The following is a 20,770-nucleotide window of genomic DNA, read 5'->3' on the forward strand; positions in this document are numbered from 1 at the left end:
CACAAATATCACCCAAATTGATTTCTCTACTGAAGAACTCCCAGTGCCATGCACCCCTGTAAGCACTGCCCTCAAAGTTACCATCCCACCTGTTTTTTCCTCTAGCAGCTGCAGCTTTTGCTCAATCTCTGCCCGCACCCTTTCGCTCTTCTCCAGCTTCTGCAGGAGGCTGCCCACGTCCACCATGGCCCCGTTGTACACGATGAGCCCCACGTTCTCCTCCACAGCCTTGCTCTCCTGCTTCACCGTGGGGGATGGCAGCAGCAGCCGGTTCCCTGCAGGGGAGGGCACAGTCAGGCCAGAGAGCAGCCTCAGACACCCCTCAGTGCTGCTCTGTGCTCCACAAACACAGGGTCAGGCCAGAGAGCAGCCTCACACACCCCTGAGTGCTGCTCTGTGCTCCACAAACACAGGGTCAGGCCAGAGAGCAGCCTCAGACACCCCTCAGTGCTGCTCTGTGCTCCACAAACACAGGGTCAGGCCAGAGAGCAGCCTCACACACCCCTCAGTGCTGCTCTGTGCTCCACAAACACATAATTCCAGAGAGCAGCCTCAGACACCCCTCAGTGCTGCTCTGTGATCAATAACCACATAATTCCAGAGAGCAGCCTCACACACCTCTGAGTGCTGCTCTGTGCTCCACAAACACAGGGTCAGGCCAGAGAGCAGCCTCAGACAGCCCTCAGTGCTGCTCTGTGATCAATAACCACATAATTCCAGAGAGCAGCCTCAGACACCCCTCAGTGCTGCTCTGTGCTCCACAAACACAGGGTCAGGCCAGAGAGCAGCCTCAGACACCCCTCAGTGCTGCTCTGTGATCAATAACCACATAATTCCAGAGAGCAGCCTCAGACACCTCAATGATGCTCTACCTTCAATAACCACAGGGTCATCCTAGAGACCAGCCCCAGACACTTCTTAGTGCTGCTCTATCCTCAATAACCACAGTATCATTCTCTAGACACCAACCTTAGACACTGCTCAGGAGAACAAATACAGACTCAAGGTTGCTGCTCTATCCTCAATACCAGTGTCATTCCAGAGAGCAGCCCCAGACACTGCTCAGTGCTGCTCTATCCTCAATAACCACTGGGTCAGTCCAGAGAGCAGCCCCAGACACTGCTCAGTGCTGCTCTATCCTCAATAACCACTGGGTCATTCCAGAGAGCAGCCCCAGACACTGCTCAGTGCTGCTCTATCCTCAATACCAGTGTCATTCCAGAGACCAGCCCCAGACACTTCTTAGTGCTGCTCTATCCTCAATAACCACAGTATCATTCTCTAGACACCAACCTTAGACACTGCTCAGGAGAACAAATACAGACTCAAGGTTGCTGCTCTATCCTCAATACCAGTGTCATTCCAGAGAGCAGCCCCAGACACTGCTCAGTGCTGCTCTATCCTCAATACCAGTGTCATTCCAGAGAGCAGCCCCAGACACTGCTCAGTGCTGCTCTATCCTCAATACCAGTGTCATTCCAGAGAGCAGCCCCAGACACTGCTCAGTGCTGCTCTATCCTCAATACCAGTGTCATTCCAGAGAGCAGCCCCAGACACTGCTCAGGAGAACAAACAGACCCAAGGCTGCTGCTCTGTCCTAAATAACCACAGGGTCATTCCAGAGAGCAACCTCAGACAGTTCTCAGTGCTGCTCTATCCTGAATGCCACAGCATCATCCTAGAGACCAACCCCAGACACTCCTCCAGGAGAACAAATACAGACTCAAGACTGCTGCTCTATCCCTCACACTTGTCTTCTTCTCCTGACCCCAATTCTCCCCCCTGCCAAAAAGCAGCATTCTCTTTCCAGACATCATTCTGTGCCTCTTTCCTGCAGGAACTGTCTTCAAAACTCAGGCTCCACTCTACTACCTGCAGCCCTGAGCCTCCTGACTTCAAAACTAGTAACAAGGAATGCTGTTCATCAATATTGAACATTAACCTCTGTCCTCTTTCCTGTTCCAAGATATTAAGATTTATCCTAGAGTTGCAACATTATGTGTTGGAAGCACAAAAAACCCTGTTACTTTTGAACTGCCAAGGATTTACTTTTCTAAACTGGCTCAATTAGTTTCTGCAAGAAACCAAGTACCTCAGAACTCTCATTATCACACAGAAATAACTCTCTGGAAGTTTGTGGGGAAAAAAATAATACCACCTAGCATATCTTCCTGTAGCTCTTGGGACTCCTCTTGGTTTTCCTCATCTTTAGAAGTGTCTGTTAGTCTTCTGTAAAAGCAAGATTCTCGAAGCACTACTTTATTGAGCAGCTTCTTGACCTACAACACATGGAAAGAATAATTATTTAATACCCAGACATCCTGTTACCTAAACAAGAATGGTTTAGCTTGGAAAACTTAAAAGAAATTGCACAGCTTTTTGAATTTTAACATACTGGGGCTTAAAATGCAAAAATAAGAAATAATAAGAATAAAAATAAGAAAAGAATAAATACAATTTAGAGACAAAAGCTACATATACAGTATGGGCATATTATAAACTGCAAACTTCACCTTTTCACTCCCAGTCAATTTACAAAAGACTAAACTCTTATTTCATTGTAAATATGAAGTGGCTGCATAAAAATAAGAGATCAGGTATGCAAGCAAAGCCTGCAGAAGCTAAATTACATTTATCCCAGTTAAACCAGTCCTGTAACATCTGGAAAGGTTTTTAGCAGTACACAAAACCTGAGCACGTGACAGGTGAAGTCCAAGAGTGTACAGGATCTCCTCCATGTCCTTCTCCAGCAGGTATCCACAATGACTTTGATCAAAATAAACAAAAGCCATCAGGAGATCCCTGTTAACAGTCACCATCTGGGTCTTGTCTTTCTCCTAGAGAAAAGTGATTATGGCATCATTAGGAATTAAAATATCATTCCAAAAATATACCAACTTCTGACCTAACAAAAGTTTTTTCTCTGTTTATTACTATCAATTACCTACTTAGATCACTTTATTTAAGACTAATTTAAGCTATATATGAAAAGTAATCTTTCAGTATTTAGAAGAAATACATCACAATGGATAGTAATAGCTGGTAGACACAATTTCCTTTTGTTCATGCTAGTATGTAAAACGTGGACATAGAATTAACCTAATTATAAAATAGGAAACATCCCCTCTGTCCTCAATCATTTACTTAACAGCTGCTTTCAAACGGAAAACAGCTCTTACAATAAAAATAAAGCTAAGCTGCAATTAGGACACCCCAACGAGGTGTGTGCAGTTGTTAAGAAAGCTGTTAATTACTTTATCTTTGGATGCCCTCTCTTTGCAATGTTTATTTCCCTCTTTTCTGTCCTCCCGTTTGTTCATCTCCTCTTCGTCCCGATCTGCAAAACAGAAAGAAAATTCAGCATACCACAGCACACCCTTGTATAACCATCACCAGAATACATGCTGCCACTATAAAAGTCACATAAACCCCCAAACATCTGCAATATGCTTCCCTGAAAAATAATTTAAAAATGCATTCAAGTGAGCGCTGCTAAATTCTGATTTTTCTCTTATTTTAACATAAGCCATTTATAATTTTTTCCCTGTGTTTGTTTCACACACAGGACAGCAGAGCTGAAACAAATGCAAACTAGGCCAAACTGAGTGCTGCCAACATCTCCATCTATTTCAGTGGTGTGCAGGAAATTACCACAATTCTCCCTAATGAGGCTTGGCAGAGTCTGCACTCAGCTATGGTTATTCAAATTCAGTATTATTTACTCTCAAATATTTCATACAATAAAACCCATATACACAATGTAATTAAAACCACATGTTTAGACTCATGTTGAGTGAGAGATGCCTCTTCCTATGACTTAAATTCTCCAGGAAGTTACAGATCACATCACTTATTACATGTGAATTAAAAATGGCAGGTTTTTTATCTAAAGGCAGGCAGTACAGAAAAATCAGACTGAAAGAGAGATAGAAATGAACCAACTGCTGGGATGGATTATGGCATGCAGCTCTGCACCTTCCATGCAAGTCTTGGGACAGAGAATCATGTCCCAAGTTTAGCTTTAAGCTCACCTTCCTTGTGAGGAAAACTTGGGAAAAACTACGTATTACAACGCTTGGCTAATTTTACCAACCCTTTTCTGAGAACCAATTGCTTTCTCCTGCACCTCCAAGGCTTGTTGGGTTTTCTCAGCAACTCTTGACTGGGAATGGGACAAGGACAGACTCTGGGAAGCAGCAGCAGCACTTGTACAGAACAGACAAGCCCAGGCCACTCTTACAGATAAATTGTAAGAAATAGGAGTTATTCTGGAAACCACAGATCAGCATCAGCTCTTTAAGGCTGGTGCAGAACTCTGCCAAAAATACAACTGAAAATGCTGGGACTGCAGTTCAAACCATGCCCAGCAAAACCTCTGCACAGAAAGGCAACTGCCCCAAAGTCAAACCAAAAAGCACAGAGGGTGTTTCACACCTTCCTGACCCCCTGAGCAGGGGAAGAGCTGCTGCCATTGCCTGCAGGGCCCTCCGGACCCTTCTCCTGTTCATTCAGCTAACAGCTCCAGCAAGCCAAGACCAAGCCCCTGTACCATGGGCTGCAGAGCACCCACGCTGCACTGTGTCCTAGCCACAGCCAGGATGGCATTCCAGAACTGAGGAGCAGCAAGTCAGGCATGTAAAAGTGGTTTGGTTTTTCAGAGGTGCTGAATACTCACATCTCCTACTGACTTCAATGGGAGCTGCGAGAGGTCTGCATTCTGAAAAAAATAAAACCACTTCTATATGCATGCCTTGCTTGGAGCAGCACAGCCAGCTCACAGTCACTGTGTTCATACAGGGCCTGCCTAAAGGTACTTACATCTGATACAGAACTGGTTAAAATTCCCAGAATAAAATCAGCTTAATAGTGCAATTTTGAATTGTCTAGTTCCAGTGCCTTCTCCAGCTTGAAAGAACATAATCAGTGATGATAAAAAAAAATGTTAAAGGTCACAAAAGTCATAGTTCAAGATACCTTCATCTTCATCTTCAGCCTCTTCTGCCTCCATTGGATCATATTCTTCTTGATTATTGTCCTCTTCCGTTTCTTCTTCTTCTTTAGAATCATCTTTCCTTTTATCTTCCCTCTGGAACAAAAATTCCTAAACATTTATCTAGTCAGAATCAAAACCCAGCAAAGTAAAACCCTTACTGCCAGTCAAAATTTGCCTACATTACATACATACATACATACATAAGTCACCTAAGAACACAAATACAAATTTATATGATACAGCTGAATGTTAAAATACTACTCCCAATACACCTGTAAAAATTTTAAATTACTGAATATAATTGAAGCATATTTAAATAGATCAAGAAGTCAAATCAATTAACTAACATTACAAGAGCTGAATTTCTGAAAGGAGCAATGTAAAATAGAAATAGAAACACTTTAAAATTTATCCAAACAGGATAGACTGCACATGAACTAACTACAGACCTTCTTTTCATCTCTCTCTTCTTTTTTATCTTTATCGTCTCCAGATTTTCTTCTTTTAGGTTTTGGATCATCTGTTTCATCATCTTTTTCTTCTTTCTTTTCTTTTCTCTCATCTTTTTTGCTTTTTTTGTCCTTTTTGTCCTCTCTCTCTGGGAGAGAAATCAGTGCTTTGTAAATTCTGACACCAAAATCTCTCTGAAGCATTTCATTGAAGAGTTCTGCAAACAATGATACCTGCACACAAAGAAGAAAAGTGACAAAAACTTTTCAAACATGTATTAAAAACTTGTATGATTATGATAAAATAGCTCTGAGGTGCTGTTGGAACCCAGGATATCCCTGTGGCTGCCCTGGATGGCTCCAGCCCCTGCCAGGGGAATCAGAGATCTTGCCACAGAGCCCAAGACCCCTGTGCCTTTGATTTTGACCCATGGAAATAATAACCAACCTTATATGAGGGTCTGCAAGCCACAAAAGTTTGAGTAGAATTCTAGTTAGTTTGTCACAGGGTGAAAAAGCAGAATTTTGGAGTTTTTAGAATGGGGGCTCAGGGTCCCAAGATGGAGGGATTTGGGTGTGCCTTGTCCTTCTTTCTCCTTCTTCCTAGCCTCCATCTTCTGGGTGATGGTGGCACTTTTGGATTGGTTTAGAGTAGGAACACACTGTCTAACATAGGTGATGGGTATTGGAAAATGATTGTAAATAAAGTACAGGTAGTTTTTAGTATAAAAAGATAACACACTCACTGTCTAACATAGGTGATGCGTATTGGAAAATGATTGTTAATAATGGACAGGTAGTTTTTAGTATAAAAAGATAATACACTGTCTAACATAGGTGATGGGTATTGGAAAATGATTGTTAATAATGGACAGGTAGTTTTTAGTATAAAAAGATAACGCTCCAAGTGTCAGTGTGCCTCAACCCGACCTGCTGGACAGACCTTGGTGGGTCAGGGAAAGAATGTTATAGATAACAGAAAATAAACAACCTTGACAAGCAGAACAGAAGAATCCTGACTCCTCCTTCGGTCGCTGGGCTGGGAAAAGAGACTTCCTAACACATCTGGGTCATCCTGACCCAGAGATCCCCGAGAAGGTGCAATTTCAGAAACTCCCACCATATCAGAATTTTATCAAGTGTCAGATTTGTTACTACCTGCTCTGAACGTGGAATCCTTACACAACTTTATCCGAAAACCTGTGTGTTCCTCCGGATGCCACGCAGCGAGTGCATTCCTATCGTAACATGCACCAAAGCCGCGGCAACTCAGGAACCTTCACAGGACGATTCCAGAGAAACAAGAAGAGCTAAGAGCGCGTCCCCACCTCGAAGGAGTGCTCCTTGTTGTCCTCCAGCCTGTAGTCCAGCAGCACGCTCAGGGACATGATGCTGCAGTCGAACTTGCCGCTCTTGGCCGCCCAGTTGGGGTGCACGATGATGGCCGGCTCGTCGGGCAGCACGTAGCGCCGCTCGCGCCGCTGCCGCTCCAGCTCCTCCTGCCGCTTCCTCTCCTCCTCCTGCAAGGGACAGCACAGCCGGGTGGAGCACGCTCCAACGGCACTGCGCGTGCTCTGGGAAAATCCCTTCGCCAGGGCTTTCCCCTGGGAAGCCGAGAGGCCTCAGAGAAAAATGTAAATAACAATTATCTGATTGCCGCTCCTGTGTTTGGCTGCTTGGGAATGCGGCTGGAGAGTGTTTATCCAACAGGTGCATCTTGGATTGGTGCCATGTGAATTGTTTTTACTTAATGACCAATCACCATCAGCTGTGCCAGACTCTGAGGAGTCACAAGTTTTTCATTATCATTCTTGTTAAGCCTTCTGTCTGTATCTTTCTTTTTCTTCAGTATAGTTTTAGTATAGCATTCTATAATATAAAATATAGTAGATAGACTACACTAGATATACTACACTAGGTATAGTGCAGTATAGTACAGGATAGGATAATATAGGATAGTATAATATAGTATAATACAGGATAGTATAATATAGTATAATAGAATTATATTATATTAATAGAATAGAATATATACTTATATAGTATAGTATATAAGTATAATAATATAGTATAATACTACACTATATTATACTGTATAGTATAACATATATAATACAACATAACATAATATACATTCCATAACACAATATAATATCATAAAATAATAACTCAGCCTTCTGAGAACACAGAGTCAGATTCCTCATCTCTCACCTCATCCTAGAAACCAACATCACACTCCAAAACTGAAGTTTCAGCCTCTACATGAGTTTTTGGGACTCGCTGCTTTCCTGAGCAAAGGAAAGCCCAAGCTGCTGGAAGGAACACACAGCTGTACAGCACAGAGAGGTGTTTGCTCCTTACAAACGAAGAGAAAGGTTCATACCTCACCTCTCCAAAGACACCCAAGACAGCTCTAACAGCTACAGATGACATTTTATCTAACTCTTGATTATGGGAAATGCAATCTCTATAGATATACCTGATGCAAATGAAATGAAGGGTTACAAAATGTAAAATGCCACCATATTACTGATTGCCAAGAGACAAATGCTGAAGTCTCCTAACTACAAACAAAGTCAAGGCAGAGCTTGTGCTTCATAAAAAGCCAGCACAATCACAGCTCCCCTTCAATCCTAAAGAAAGCTGTGGCAAGAAACCCAAGCTAGTTGAATCCCATCCAAGCTGTGAGAAAAGGCAGCAGCAGCTGACAGAATTAGCAAGCACATGGCCTTTCCTCCCTCAACAAGGTTTACAGAGATGTATAAAAAAATCAAACTTCCAATCACCCCATACAGGTTAGCAGGAAACATACAAAAAGGCAGGTTTAAAAGCAACTAAAGCACAAGCCATTCTGTAGACATTTCTGCCCCCTTTCTGCGGCTGAGCTTTGGCCTCATTGCACAGATTTTGTCAATTTTTGTGAAGAAGCAAACCAGACAGGCACTGCAACTACAAACCACAAAACTGAGAAACTCCAATACACAGCAAGTACCCAAAAGCAAACATTAAAGCTTTATAACAAAGGAAAACAAACCCAAACAAACCCAAGCAAACCATCTGCCACATGAAGAAGCTGGACTGTGAGACACAGAGGCAAACAGAACTAAAACTGCTTTTCATGTAGGTTTAAGGAGTTAAGGTAGTGTTAAGTGTGTTCACTCATCTTGAGCATGGCTTTTCTCAGGAGGCTTGGATTTATTTTTCCTTAGATTTAAGGTCAAACATTAATTCCGACACCCTTAGTGCAGCGGCACATTTGAGCTGATTTGGCTGACACAAAATAATTCAAACTGACCAAGAGCTCTTCCCAATTCAGCAGCTCAAGGTACAGCAAGAGTTCCCAGTACAGTCACCTGAGAATAACAAAATCCCAGCAGAAGTAGGCACATACCTCTACCTTTTGTGCTTATACATATTTATACAAATATTTAATGTATTTCATATGTACTTAGGACTTAAACCAAGTATGTCCAAATCCTAACCTCTTTATCATCTTCAGATTTCCTATCCTCCTCCTCTTCCTCTTCTTTCTCAGACTTCTCTAGCTCCTTTTGCTCTTCTTTTTGCTCCTCTACTTTGAGCTGCTTTGTCAGCCGAGCTATCAGCTGGGATTTCAGTCCCTTGGAGCTGAGGGTTCGACTCTCTAACTCTTTGCGAAGGTCATTCACCTGCCAAAGGAAAATTCTGTCAGTGGCACCAGGCAGTGACATCACAAAACACAGGATTAGCAGAGAAAGGGAGGTAAAAATCAACAGCACTGAAAAGTCAACTGAACTTTTAAACTTGTGCTGAAAAACACTAATAGTTACTGTTACAAAAAACCCCATTGCATTTAAATTGATGTTTTCCACAAAAAACTTCTTTCTGGGGAAATTTTCACAGAGGCAGGGAAAGGATTCTATTAAAGTAAAATAGTTTATTGTTACTACTGTTTTCAAGGAAAGTTTTTATTATGTCTCCTGACAGAGTTTAAAAAGGCAGTAATTGTACAAAAATGTACAATTTTTAAACTATTTTAGACCCCACATTTCTTAGTTAAGTAGTAATCTGGCAGATTACAGCAGAACTCTTTTTCAGTTTCATGTACCATAAGTAATACCCCTTAATTGTACAAAGTTCAGGATAGATTTAGTTAGCTGCTTTCACTTTCTACAATATACAGGAGTCATCCCTGCACACTGTGATACCACATCTGGTACCTATAAATTCAGCAGAACACTACTGAAGTTTTCTTGCTCAGTTAAGGGAACATACTGCTGCATTTCAGGTCATGTCTTAAAAGTGAAAAAGTACAAATTTTCAGAAGTGTTTGTTACCTTCATTGTTTTTGGATCAAGTTTAGACCAGTGTGTAGGCGTAGAGATCTCTTTAGCTTCCCCATCATCCTTTTCCTCTTCATCCTGACAAACAAAATTTCAAAATTATCCTTCAGAAAGCTTGAAAGCATTTCAGTTATTTTTTAAATTCTGTTGCTGATCTGTGCAAGGTCACAACTGTTTCAGATAGTCTTCTCCTAAAGTTATTATTTAGACAAGTTCACACACACATTCTACCACTTTATAAATGATCACAGTGCCACTCAGCCAATACAAGCCAGATCTGTGGAACACAAAAGGGTGATAAGCAACACCACAAAGGATATTGGGGTTACACAGACACTGCTGGTCTCCAGTAACCACACAGCGGGTGATCTTCCCCCACATTTTAAATGCCCCAAATTACTCTTTGTTCAGTCAGACCTTCCCTTATTCCAAGATGCTGATCAGCCACATGGCCTGAAATTCAGATGTTTCGGACTAATGTTTGTTCAATTTCAAATATCACAATTAGAACTGGCCACGAGAGAGAATTTAGAAATTTCAGAAAATGGCAAAATGTTTGAAGACAGCTATTCATAAACTGAATCTCACTCAACAACTGGTCCCAGATTCCAGCAACTACGTCTACGATAAAAATGTCTGCGCATCGTAAGCACAATTTAATTCCGTTTGTGATATCAGCATACACATTTACAGTTAGTGAACTAGCTGAAATAAAAATCAAAAGCAACATTCACTACACTGCTGAAAGCTGGTTTACCAGTCATTGTTACCAGTTATGTTCCTCCTGTGTATGTATGTTGTGTAGTATGTGGTGTGCATTTTGTGCCTGTGTTCCTGTGCCTGTGAGAAGCAGAAATAGAAAAAGGGATTAGCGTTCAGTGCCTGTTCTCCATCAGCCTCCTTGCGTTCACCCTGAAGCTTCTCGACCAGCTGCTGCTTGTATCCTCGGGAGAGGGTTTCCCACTCTGAGCGGGTGGGAAGGCAATGCCAAACATCCGGGAAAAATAAAACCACTGTCTCCACATGAGCTGGAACCGTACGCCCCTTGTGGGTCTCCTCAGGGCGATGGTAGCGAATCTCTGCAAAACGGTACCTGTTGCAAGGGAAGAAGCATGTTGGAAAAAAAATTCTACAATACATTTTTCAAGAGCCTAGATCACTTGTAGCACATCAAGTAAAGAAATTTTGCTGCAAGACCTTGAGGTTTATCTAAAGAAAAAAATTATGGGAGCCATATTTTCTCCTCTGGCACACTTGTAAAGAGGTATCGCGACTGAAAAGGAGGAAAATCGACAAAATGCTTTTCATAAAACTTGTTGTTCAGCCCAAGTAGGTTTTATGTGCAAACAGAAGTTGTGGAAGAACTTCAAATTTAGCATACAATAGGCTTTCCTGGTATTGGTACAACCACAGTGAGTGTTAATGCAGGACAGAAACTCATCAAGAGAAAATATGGCTGTATAACAAACGGCTATTTATTTATAACAAAAGAATAATGAAATGAAGTTCTCTTGACGATCCTCTCCAGCTATGCACAAAATGAAAAATATTTTCAACGCACATTCATTAAAAAAATTACAGTATAACATGTCAAAATAAACCCAGAATTTTTAATTAGTTCTTAATGCAGTATTCAGCACAGTTGGCACCAATCAAGCTGATTACCAAACAGAGCATCCTTTGAGTAGTTCACCTGAACTACCAAGAGCAGTTGACAAAGAAAAAAGGGTTTTCCCAGCCTTTTTTGTTTTGTTTTGTTTTTTTAAGTCCTGGTAACAGACAAGCATTTATTTCTACATTGAACCTGGCAGTGCAGTGCAGTATGCAGTACTTACCATTGCGTGCACACACTTAAGTCAATCCCTGTAAGAGCCTTGCAACAGCGAATTGCCGTCTTTATCAGCACCGAGGGGTCCTTTTCTGGGTCAGGCCCGTCCAGTGAGGGGGACCAGTGTCCTCCAATAGCCATAGCTTCATCCTTGCCTTTCATACCCACTAAAAACTAGACAAAAAGAGGCTTCTGAATGTTCCCCTGCTAGGGGTAAAAGGTCACTTTCCCAAAGTGCAAAGAATATTTCATAGCACACACACTGAAATCCGTGAATAAACCGTGAAATTACTTTGAAATCTGAAAATGAGAATCAGTCAAGAAAGAGTTCAGTTATTTTTTTCCACAGATTACTTCAGCAATGGAATAGGTTTAAAACATCATCACTCATTCTTGCTCTCAAGATTTTCCATCAAGGTTGTTTACTGGTACAGGCTTGTCCCTTTGCAGTTAAAAGCTTTCTAACCCAAAAGACATTAACTTAAATGGTGCCTTAATTCTGACACACGTTTAGAGATGAGCCTGCTTAAAGGTGAAGAAGAAAAGCTACAGAAGGTGAGACCACAAGAGCATCATACCTATAAATGAAAGTATTCCCGTGTGCTCTAAGTTAGAATTTAACTGCAAAACAAGTCTGTTGTCCTGAAACACCACAGCACTTACAGCCTCTTCAGTTTAATGGTTAAGTTTCACTTAACACAACAGCTGCTTAACTGTTGTTTCACGTGTATTCTCTTCACAGCTGAGCCCTTACAAAATCAGTAAGTGCTTGTAAAAAGCAGCTAACGAAGTTAATTGTTTTAGTTTGACTAAGTGGAACAAAGCAGTAAATGTGAAGCTCCTATAAGTGGGAAAGAACTGACATATAAACTAGATCTCTTCAGAGGAAAAATGAAGTCATCATTCAGCTGTCTACCAGCTCCTCTCCTACTGTCAAAAACAGCAAAGCTCTATAACCAACCTTCATTGCCAAAAGTGTCTGGCATGGAAGCATATTTACCTTTACAAGTCTAGCAGGATGCTGAAATCCATCCCGAAGTTCTTGGGGATCCTCAGCCAGAGCACAGGACTTGTGGTAGAGATCTTCCATGCTGGGACTGGCCATCAGCATCACCTGTGGGACAAGTCAGAGCAGTCTGGTGGAGGTCTCACTACAACTGATCAACAACGAGCACCAACACACATACCAACACTTAACGAGGTCACTCTACACCCTAAACAGGTGTATGATACAACAGGATGCTCCTTCTCAGTTACTGACTGTGTTTTGAAGCTCAGCTTTCTGAAAGGCAGCTCTTGCTCTGCACAGACTCAAAAACCAGCATGTCTGATACTTGAGCTTTACAAGTTTTGCACACAGAAGGCAAGTTAGTTAAGTCTCTCTCTACGTGAATGTCAAAATATGCTGCATCAAGGGCTGTAATCATGCATAAAAGACCCCTTTATCAAAACATTTTCCTGAAACCTGCTCCATTTGAAGTCTGTCATTGAAACAGGTCTGAGATTTTACCAATCTGTGTTAGAAATATTACATGCTAAAGACAGATCTCAATCTACTTCAAACAAAAAAATAAATATTGAGATGAACAGGAAATAAGGAAAAAAAATACCACTAAACAGAATAACACAAACTGCACAGAAAGAGTTCAGTTATTTTTTTCCACAGATTATTTCAGCAATGGAATAGGTTTAAAACATCATCACTCCTTCTTGCTTTCAAGATTTTCCATCAAGTTTGTACTGAAGGAATAAAAAGGACTCCATTAACTACTCAAAATGAATTGCCTAAGAAATCATTCAGAGACCTTGCAGGAGCTGGCTTTCTTTCCTATAATCACATCACTGCAACTGGGTGCAGACAATGCAAGAGCCCTCTGTAAGCACAAGATTTAGCACAGCTCTAGTAACACAAAAACAAACGGAATTTCAGTTGTGATTCTTCAAGCTCTACGTACTAGTTTTTTATTGAAAATTTTAAAATGCTGTACTTTGCTTAAATGGCCGCAGAATGTCTTCAGTTCAGTTACATCTCCTTTTGCACCCTATTGATAAAAAACCTTCTAAAGAATAGTGCTGTCAGTGGAAAAGCACACAAACCTTAGCACTGTAGAGATGATCAGCATCAGGTGGATCGAGGACAGCAGCGTTCTTATCTATAGGATCTACTTCTCTATGCATTACATAGAAATTGCAGTAGTTTCCCAGCTGAAAGGGTCTAGACATAGGGAAAGCATCCACCCACGTGAACTGAGCATCAAAGAAGTCGCTGGGGATGTACAGGTTCTGGTAACGCCTCCTCAGCTCCATCATGTCACAGCTACGGCTGGAACACAGGCAGGATGCAAAGATACAGGATTATCAACTATTAACTCAAGAGGTGCATTAACTGGCAATACAACCACTGTATGTTTGGTGCTGGATATATAACATCCCAAGAATATTACGTTTGAATGTCATGGATGAAGTTTAAAAAAGTAACAATTAAACACTCTTCCCATTCAGGGTCTGCATGTTAGGGAATATTCACCAAACAATGCTATAAAGCTATTTTGCAATAGCACTCTAAAGCAACACAGAACCTCCAACAAGTTCATCATACAAGGTTCTTAGCCATTACATACTTGACCAGCTAGGTTTTTTGCATGTTACATTGAAAGACGGAAGAAAGAAGGGAAAATTCACTTAAAAAAGGTCACGGGAAGAGCTTGAGAGTCAGGACCCTCACTTATAGACACACAGGCGCCACGATGACGCAGACTGTGGGCACGCACGCACACGTACCAGTCCAGGGAGAACTTGGAGAACTGCACGGTGTAGCGGGGCAGCACGCGGCGCGGGCGGCGCGGGGAGCGCTCCCGGTCCCGCCGCGGCGATCGCTCCCGCGAGCGCTTCCTCTGCGGGGACCTCTCCCGGGACCGGCGCCGCTCCCGCTCCCGCTCTCGGCTTCAACAACACACAGAACGCAAGAGTTTATGCGGGCTGGGAACACAAAGCGACGTCTAGCACAACTGTCAGACACAGCTCAAAAAAGGGAAGAAGTTTCAGTAGTCTCTTTACAAGAGAAACTGATAACACAACTCCTTTCTTTCAAGCAGATAAGAACTCTTCCCTAATTCCTAAGGGTAACACCACTTGTGGCTCTTGCTGACCCACTCTGGAGCGGGCAGCTCAGCTCTGGGTGAGGAAAGCTCTTTCTGCACCACAGTCTGGCCTACCTACCTCCTGTCATCCTTTCGGTTTGGCATGGGGTCTCCACCTCGGTCATTCCTGCCAGAAAATCTGGATGGTGGGTCGAGTCTTCGAGCTGGCTGTGGCTGTGAAACCAGACGGACTGGGGGCTGCAGCAAACCGCCTGCAACAGAATGGACAGCACCGATACAGAACAGGGGCAAGCACCTACACGTGGCAAACACTGCTGCTTGCAGCTGCTTCACTTTCTGATTTTAAATTTATCCTTTAACAGCCCCCCAAAGAAACTCAAGAGAACTAAACTTTCCTTCACTGAGGCAAGCTGACACTCTATCAAAGTGAAATTGGTTAAAAGCATCCTCCTGAGGTGGAAGCTAATACAATCTAAGCACATGGAATTCATCTTAATAAACAGCTAAGCCTTTCCAAAAACTTAAATTACAGATATACTAGTACCTACTCATTTTACCGAAGGAAAACTGAAATCCTCATTTTAAGGCTATTCATACATAAAAACAACTGGCATCCTGAAAAAATATTCCTAAATCAATATATTACACTGCTACACCAATCCCTCAGCAGGTAATTTCTTTGCCTTGAGACATTTCAGCAAGTGATTTAAGTGGAGCAAATGTTATTAAACACCAATGAACAATTAGGACTAATTAAATTGCAGTAAGCATTTATGCAAAACAATTCTGCTTTGGTTCTTCTGCCCTTGCTTTTACTGTGTTAAGACCAGTCCTAATATTATCATTTCTGTCACTGATTCCTTAGCCACTCAAAGTTTGAGAGACTTCACAGCCTTTGTTTTAGATTTGCCATGTTTGGCAGTGTTTCTTCTCTCAGATGCCCACCTGGCTAACTGAAATTAATAAGCAAAGAAACAACAGCTTTAAGAACACAACTGTGAAACCTGATTTTGTGGAAAACTGCAGAAGATGCTGAAGGACTGCACTGCTACTAATACTTTCAACTCCCCAACTTGTCTGAGAAAGAACAAAAACTACACTGAATTTGCTTTTGGCTTACAAAGTCTTAACATGAACAGGAGTCCATGGGGACTTCAGTAACCAGGTGATTTCTGAGCTACTGCAGGCAATGTGCCTTGCACAAAGGTGCAGGAAGACATATCCAATCTGAACACTCAGCAGAGCCCCCTCCATATTATTTTAGCTATTGCTTCCACCTTTTGATTAACAGGAAAATAACCATCACCCACATAGCACCAGAGTTGTTGGGGAAGATGAAACAGGAAAGCCTTATAAATATGATTGCCTGCCAAAAGATTTTGAGAATATGGAAGCTATGAGCGAGATTGAAATGAAAGCAAGCTTTGAGATACCTCAGTTACCGATCAACTGGAAAACAATGGTGTGGCTGGCTGAAGATAATTCCCTTTTGATGGAACAACACCCTCTGCTTGCAGACAGTCCAAGGGTCAGAGCAGACCCTGCCAGCTTGGCAGAAGGGGCCCAAAGAGGAGTTTTTAGGGTTTAAAATGTAGCACAGTATGGTAATGCAATGATTCTTATAGGCTGTATGTAAATGCTGTAGGATTTGTATCTTGTACTAGATTGGTTAGTGAGAATCAGAATATTCAACACAGAGGACTTATGGTATTGTAAGGGGAACCTTGCTCTCTGATCCTCTCTTTTACTCTCTCATCCTCTTTACCATGCTCTTGCCTTCTCTCTCTTTCCCACTCTCTTTACCTCTCTCTCCCTCTTTGGGGCCTGCTCTGAGCTGTGTCTGGCAGCTCCCAGCAGGGCCCTGCACCCAGGCCCTGTGCAATAAACCCCAAATCCCAGCAGGGCCCTGCACCCAGGCCCTGTGCAATAAACCCCAAATCCCAGCAGGGCCCTGCACCCAGGCCCTGTGCAATAAACCCCAAATCCCAGCAGGGCCCTGCACCCAGGCCCTGTGCAATAAACCCCAAATCCCAGCAGGGCCCTGCACCCAGGCCCTGTGCAATAAACCCCAAATCCCAGCAGGGCCCTGCACCCAGGCCCTCTGCAATAAACCCCAAATCCCAGCAGGGCCCTGCACCCAGGCCCTGTGCAATAAACCCCAAATCCCAGCAGGGCCCTGCACCCAGGCCCTGTGCAATAAACCCCAAATCCCAGCAGGGCCCTGCACCCAGGCCCTCTGCAATAAACCCCAAATCCCAGCAGGGCCCTGCACCCAGGCCCTTTGCAATAAACCCCAAGTTCCTGACCTGGCTGCAGAGATCTCTGCTCTCCATCTGTCCCACCCCCTGTCACTCCCACCACAGTGACCCCCCAGAAGTTCACTGAAGGAGCACCTTTCTGCTGTGGCTGCTGCAGCAGGGGCTGAGGCTGTGTCTGGAGCAGGGGCGTGATGGAGGCTGCAGAGATCTGTGCCTGCAGCAGGGACTGTGGCTGTGGCTGCGCCTGCACTCCGAAGGTCTGCTGGGCCAGGGGCTGCAGCACGGCCGGCGGCGTCTTCAGCAGCGGCTGCGCCTGGCTCTGGTTCTGGGGACACAGCGAGGGTCAGCGGGGAGCTGCAGCTGCGCCCCTGCCCGGCACCCGCACCACACCCACCTGGTTGGGCAGGGTCTGGATCCTCTGGGCGTTCCATTTGAACGGCATGTTGGGGTTGTACGTGGCTTCCACCAGAACCCTGTCACCCACCTGAGGGGTCTTGCCTTTGACGGCGCTGCAAATGTTACAGAAAATGCGTGTGAGAGGCTTCTTTAGCTTGGCTTTTTGCATGTTTCATTTGAAGATGGGAGACAGTAGGCAAAATTAATTTTAAAAAAGCTTATGGGAAGAGCATCTACCCCCAAATTCAGCATTAGTTGCTTCAGTTCAGGTATGTACAGGAACTTAGTAATTCCCTGTCTTTGGCCCTAAGGGGAAAGTTCCCCAAACAGCACCAAGTTAAGACATGCAGACAGTGGGTTTTGTGCTTTTAATCACCCACAAATTCTGCAATTTTCTATTACATGAAGCTAGCAACCTCTGGATCTCCCAGCTTTGGGCTTTGTATTAAAAAAATTCAAAAGTTCACATGAAGTACTGTCACAGACACATTTTATGAAAAATCCTTTCCTTAGGATTTTTTCTCCTGAGAAGCTGAGAGGCCTCAGGAACAAAATGTAAACAATGGTTATCTGCTGCTGTGGAATGCAACAGGTGCATCTGGGATTGGTCTCATGTGGTTGTTTCTAATTAATGGCCAATCACAGTCAGCTGGCTCAGACTCTCAGTCAGTCACAAGCTTTTGTTATCATTCCACTTCTTGCATGCTAGTCTTCTGATAAAATGCTTTCTTCTATTCTTTTAGTATAGCTTTCATATCATAAAATAATAAATCAAGCCTTCTGAAACATGGAGTCAGATGCTCATCTCTTCCCTCATTCTGGGACCCCTGTGAACAGCACCACAAAGTACCTCAGACATCTATTAACCTCTCTGACTTTCACTGCCGAATGAAAACAACACACTGCTGCACACAGAATTAGGGCGCAACCATCTCCACTTTTGACTACTGAGAGCATCACAAAGCGATCACATCTGCAGGTGAGCGCTCACAGCTTACCTAAGCTGAAAAAAGACATCTTCATCCACAAAGCCGAAGGTGTCATGCAGCTTGGTGACCACTCCCGTGAAGACCCGCTGCTTCTGGGGCTGGGTTTGCTGCTGGCTGGAGCGCGGGGCGGGGTAGGACACGGTGATCTGCGCCGCCGGCTGCGGCGTGGACAGGCTCAGGCTGGTGGGCAGCGCCACCGCCGGCTGCAGGCAGAACAGAGCAAAGCTCAGGGCTGGCACGGCTGCCACTGACGGGAGCAGCTCCTCCAGCCACACAAATAACAGTTTAACTTCATTGGAGCACCTAGAACTGACATTGCAGGCAGAACAGAGCAAAGCTCAGGGCTGGCACGGCAGCCACTGACGGGGGCAGCTCCTCCAGCCACACAAATAACAGTTTAACTTCATTGGAGCACCTAGAACTGACATTGCAGGCAGAACAGAGCAAAGCTCAGGGCTGGCACGGCTGCCACTGACGGGGAGCAGCTCCTCCAGCCACACAAATAACAATTTAACATGACTAGAGCACCTAAAATACAAATTTCAGGTAAAACAAGTCAACGCTCAGGGCTGTCACAGCTGCCACGCCGACAGGGAGCAGCTCCTCCAGCCACAGAAATAAGTTTAACATCATTAGAGCACCTAGAACTGACATTTCAGGTAAAACAAAGGAACACTCAGTGCTCTCACACTGCCAGGGAGCAGCTCCTCCAGCAGTTAATGTGACTAGAGCACCTAGAACAGATATTTCAGACGATGGAAGTTTCTTGTGGTTTTTGTCAGGTTGTTGGTTTTTTTGAAGATTATATGCTTCTTACTTTAATGAAGACTGGTTTTGTTTATCATTCTTTTTTGTAAGAGTCAGCTTCCCCCAAAAATGTACCTTGTCCAGATAAAAAGCATGAAGATGCATTACTGTCTACAAAATGTACCTTGTCCAGACAAAAAGCATGAAGATGCATTACTGTCTACAGGCAACACACACAGTGGGCCTGAAGTGGAGATAAATTCCCAGCTTTGCTAGGAATAAATGCTTAAGAGGTCATTCTGCATTCATATCCCACCTGGAATCAGAAGTCAGTAAAGGCTGAGGACAACACAAACCCTTCCCTAGCTCAACAGGTCATGTACTCCCCTTACAAAAGCAGAACACAGTAAGGTAATGAAATCAAGTCAAACATTTTTACCTTTTTAAAGCCTGTTTAAAAGTTCAAGTGAAAATGGAACTAGAGGAATTTGCAATGTGTTAAATGGCTGCATGTTTTAAACCCATCAAGCTCAGCAAGGTTCCTTTTAACCTCTTTATACACATACTGTTAATAGAGGAAAATAAATTCCTCCAGAGAGAAGAGAAAGATTTTCCCCATTTGTTATTTACTGCAAAATAAATGGACACTTGAAGTTCAAAAAAAAAAAAAAAAAAAAATCATCAACACATATGTTCCCTTCAAGATTAAGGAAGAGTGGTTGCTATTAATTTTTGAAACCAAGGCTATGCATATTTTAACATCTGGATGAAATAAACCTGTACCAATAAAATGTTCATTCATATTAGTTCATTTTACAGATTAAAATACCAAGATGTCACAAATTTGCACTCTTGCATTATCTGTGTTTGGGGATGAAGACCAAACAATAAAGCCAAACTAACCTGAGTTAAAAGGGTCTGCTGAGGTTGCTGCAACTTAAAATAAATAAAGTTATAAATTAATTTTATATGCTTAAGGAAATTGTACAATTCTACCTCTTCTTTACAAGTAAGATTTTTTGCTTAATCTGAGTCAGTTAATAGTCCTTTAGGGCTTGGTCATTTCAGCAGTTTGCACATCTGTAAAACTGTGCCTCTGGGGTTAATTTTGAGATTGTATAACCCAGGTTTATACAGAAAAGAGAAATACTGAATTTTTTTGAACTGAAAGTTAATAGCAATACCAAAAAAATTTTGGCAGCTGGAACAGCTTAGGTATGTAATTCCCTTGTACTTTTATTCTTTTTTAAAAATCCTGTTAAGTTAGAAGATCATAATAAAAATCCAAAAGGGAACGTTTTTGGACAGCGTCTTTCCAGCAGTTAAAATACACGGCCCTGTTTGGAGCAAAGTTCAGCAGAAAATCATTTACACGTGGAACAGAAATTATTTCTAAAATTTGTTTTTGCAGGAAGGTAGGCAGGTTTCCATTCTGCACACATCTTTCCAAGTTTATGAACTTCAAGCTCTCTTTTGCCACACAAAGTTTCTTTATGTTACTTAAGTTTCTTTAACAACTTCCCACATGAGGATGATTTCGGAGACAAATCCTACAAGACACACAATCAACATTATTTTAAAGTTATTTGTGATGTACACAGTAAGAATCAGACAAACCTGTTGTTGTACACTATAGAGAGTCTGCTGAGGTTGTGAATATTGCTGAAACAGATAAAAGCAAAATATT

At 42.8% G+C, this 20,770-nt stretch overlaps 1 protein-coding gene and 2 non-coding genes across 7 annotated transcripts in view; all 3 read right to left on the minus strand.

Moving 5' to 3' along the window:
- Positions 1 to 20,770, minus strand: part of CCAR1 (cell division cycle and apoptosis regulator 1) — a 32,605-nt gene that overhangs the window by 3,819 nt on the left and 8,016 nt on the right. For 2 of the 5 annotated variants that reach the window (XM_058810947.1, XM_058810951.1), the window contains exons 3-22: positions 20,701 to 20,745; positions 19,987 to 20,019; positions 18,346 to 18,539; positions 17,346 to 17,460; positions 17,087 to 17,276; positions 14,812 to 14,944; positions 14,374 to 14,535; positions 13,690 to 13,915; positions 12,593 to 12,706; positions 11,600 to 11,766; positions 10,647 to 10,857; positions 9,759 to 9,842; positions 8,925 to 9,110; positions 6,771 to 6,962; positions 5,443 to 5,676; positions 4,975 to 5,086; positions 3,255 to 3,337; positions 2,691 to 2,837; positions 2,159 to 2,279; positions 90 to 275 (exon numbers count right to left, since the gene is read on the minus strand). In XM_058810947.1, the coding sequence (XP_058666930.1) occupies positions 90 to 275; positions 2,159 to 2,279; positions 2,691 to 2,837; positions 3,255 to 3,337; positions 4,975 to 5,086; positions 5,443 to 5,676; positions 6,771 to 6,962; positions 8,925 to 9,110; positions 9,759 to 9,842; positions 10,647 to 10,857; positions 11,600 to 11,766; positions 12,593 to 12,706; positions 13,690 to 13,915; positions 14,374 to 14,535; positions 14,812 to 14,944; positions 17,087 to 17,276; positions 17,346 to 17,460; positions 18,346 to 18,539; positions 19,987 to 20,019; positions 20,701 to 20,745 (2,935 nt within the window). Of the gene's footprint in view, positions 1 to 89; positions 276 to 2,158; positions 2,280 to 2,690; positions 2,838 to 3,254; positions 3,338 to 4,974; positions 5,102 to 5,442; positions 5,677 to 6,770; positions 6,963 to 8,924; positions 9,111 to 9,758; positions 9,843 to 10,646; positions 10,858 to 11,599; positions 11,767 to 12,592; positions 12,707 to 13,689; positions 13,916 to 14,373; positions 14,536 to 14,811; positions 14,945 to 17,086; positions 17,277 to 17,345; positions 17,461 to 18,345; positions 18,540 to 19,986; positions 20,020 to 20,700; positions 20,746 to 20,770 lie in introns of all 5 variants that reach the window. The other 3 variants (XM_058810948.1, XM_058810952.1, XM_058810949.1) reach the window with 2 other exon arrangements.
- On the minus strand, positions 11,918 to 11,981 carry LOC131561649 (small nucleolar RNA SNORD98). The gene has a single exon (XR_009275097.1). It is a non-coding gene; the product is annotated as a small nucleolar RNA SNORD98 (small nucleolar RNA).
- LOC131561648 (small nucleolar RNA SNORD98) lies at positions 13,235 to 13,298 on the minus strand. The gene has a single exon (XR_009275096.1). It is a non-coding gene; the product is annotated as a small nucleolar RNA SNORD98 (small nucleolar RNA).

The sequence above is a fragment of the Ammospiza caudacuta genome, chromosome 9 (assembly GCF_027887145.1).
Source record: "Ammospiza caudacuta isolate bAmmCau1 chromosome 9, bAmmCau1.pri, whole genome shotgun sequence".
Taxonomy (NCBI): domain Eukaryota; kingdom Metazoa; phylum Chordata; class Aves; order Passeriformes; family Passerellidae; genus Ammospiza; species Ammospiza caudacuta.